At 59.2% G+C, this 1343-nt stretch overlaps 1 protein-coding gene across 1 annotated transcript in view; it reads right to left on the reverse strand.

Annotated features, from left to right (window-relative positions):
* The window catches only part of CD247 (CD247 molecule), an 81509-nt gene that overhangs the window by 2249 nt on the left and 77917 nt on the right, over window positions 1-1343 (reverse strand). The window contains exon 4 of the mRNA XM_014528527.1: window positions 1015-1095. Coding sequence (XP_014384013.1) covers window positions 1015-1095 — 81 coding nt within the window. The remainder of the gene's footprint in view (window positions 1-1014; window positions 1096-1343) is intronic.

The following is a 1343-nucleotide window of genomic DNA, read 5'->3' on the forward strand; positions in this document are numbered from 1 at the left end:
TCTCCCGGGAAGGAGGGGGAAGGGCTGAGGGGGTCTCCCCCACCTGCTATTCATTCTAACAACCCTACGTGGAGCTCAGAGGTTGTGGGGGGGCTGCATGGACAGCTGTGACTGGACAGGTCAAGGGCCACAGGCGGTGTCAGGCAGCGTTTCCCTGGCCTCACCCAGCCGCTCCCCTGGCACAGGTGACAGCCGCCTGGCGGCCATGCTCACAGGGCACCTGGGACCCAGGGACCCGCGTCCAGCGGCCCGGCCCTTCCTGTGGGCCTCCCAACTCTATGCTCCTGGGCAGGTGGCGCTGCTGTGAGCGCATCAGGGTGGCCTGGACCCACGGCCCAGGGGGCGGGAGGGGCCGCAGGAAGCTGGCCTCCATCTGTCCTCCCTCCAGGCCCCTCATGAGGCAGGGAGGGGGCAGCGGAGGAGTGTGGGGTGCGGCTCTGAAGGGCCCTCTCCTCCACCCTGGCCCCCCCACTCACACTCAGCTCACACTCACACACTGACCCACACACTCTGACACATTCTCACACACACTGACACACACACACTCTGACACATTCTCACACACTGACACACACACTCGCTCACACTGACCCACACACTCTGACACACTCACACACACTGACCCACACACTCTGACACATTCTTACACACTGACACACACACTCGCTCACACTGACCCACACACTCTGACACACTCACACACACTGACACACACACTCTAACACATTCTCTCTCACACACTCTGACACATTCTCACACACTGACACACACACTCTGACACACTCACACACACTGACACACACACACTCGCTCACACTGACCCACATAATCTGACACATTCTCTCACACACACACTGACACACACACTGACACATTCTCACACATACACACTGACACACACACACACTGACATACACATACACTGACTGAAACACACTAACACATCCTCACACACTCATACTCACACACTAACACACACACTGACACACACAGGCAGAAAGAGCAATGTCCGACCTGCTTTCCGCCCATCTCAGGGTCTCGGCCCCGTCTCTTATCCAGAAGGTCATACTCCTCTCTCCTCCCCAGGTTGAGCTCCTGAAACACACAGGAAGGTGTGAGATGGGCGACCCTCCGGAGGACAGCGCCCGGGCTGGGTGTTCCCCGGGTGGCTCTCAGGGGAAGGAGCAGGGACTGGGGTGGCGGTGGTAACTGGCCCATTGGTGCCAGCACCTCAGAGCACATCTCGGGGCGTTACCACGGGCTGGGGGGCAGTGATCAATCTGACTGAAGCCCGATACACAGGGAGTCCCACCCCAGTGAGGATCCTCCCATTCTCATCCACA

The sequence above is a fragment of the Myotis brandtii genome, unplaced genomic scaffold, assembly GCF_000412655.1.
Source record: "Myotis brandtii unplaced genomic scaffold, ASM41265v1 scaffold64, whole genome shotgun sequence".
Lineage (NCBI taxonomy): Eukaryota > Metazoa > Chordata > Mammalia > Chiroptera > Vespertilionidae > Myotis > Myotis brandtii.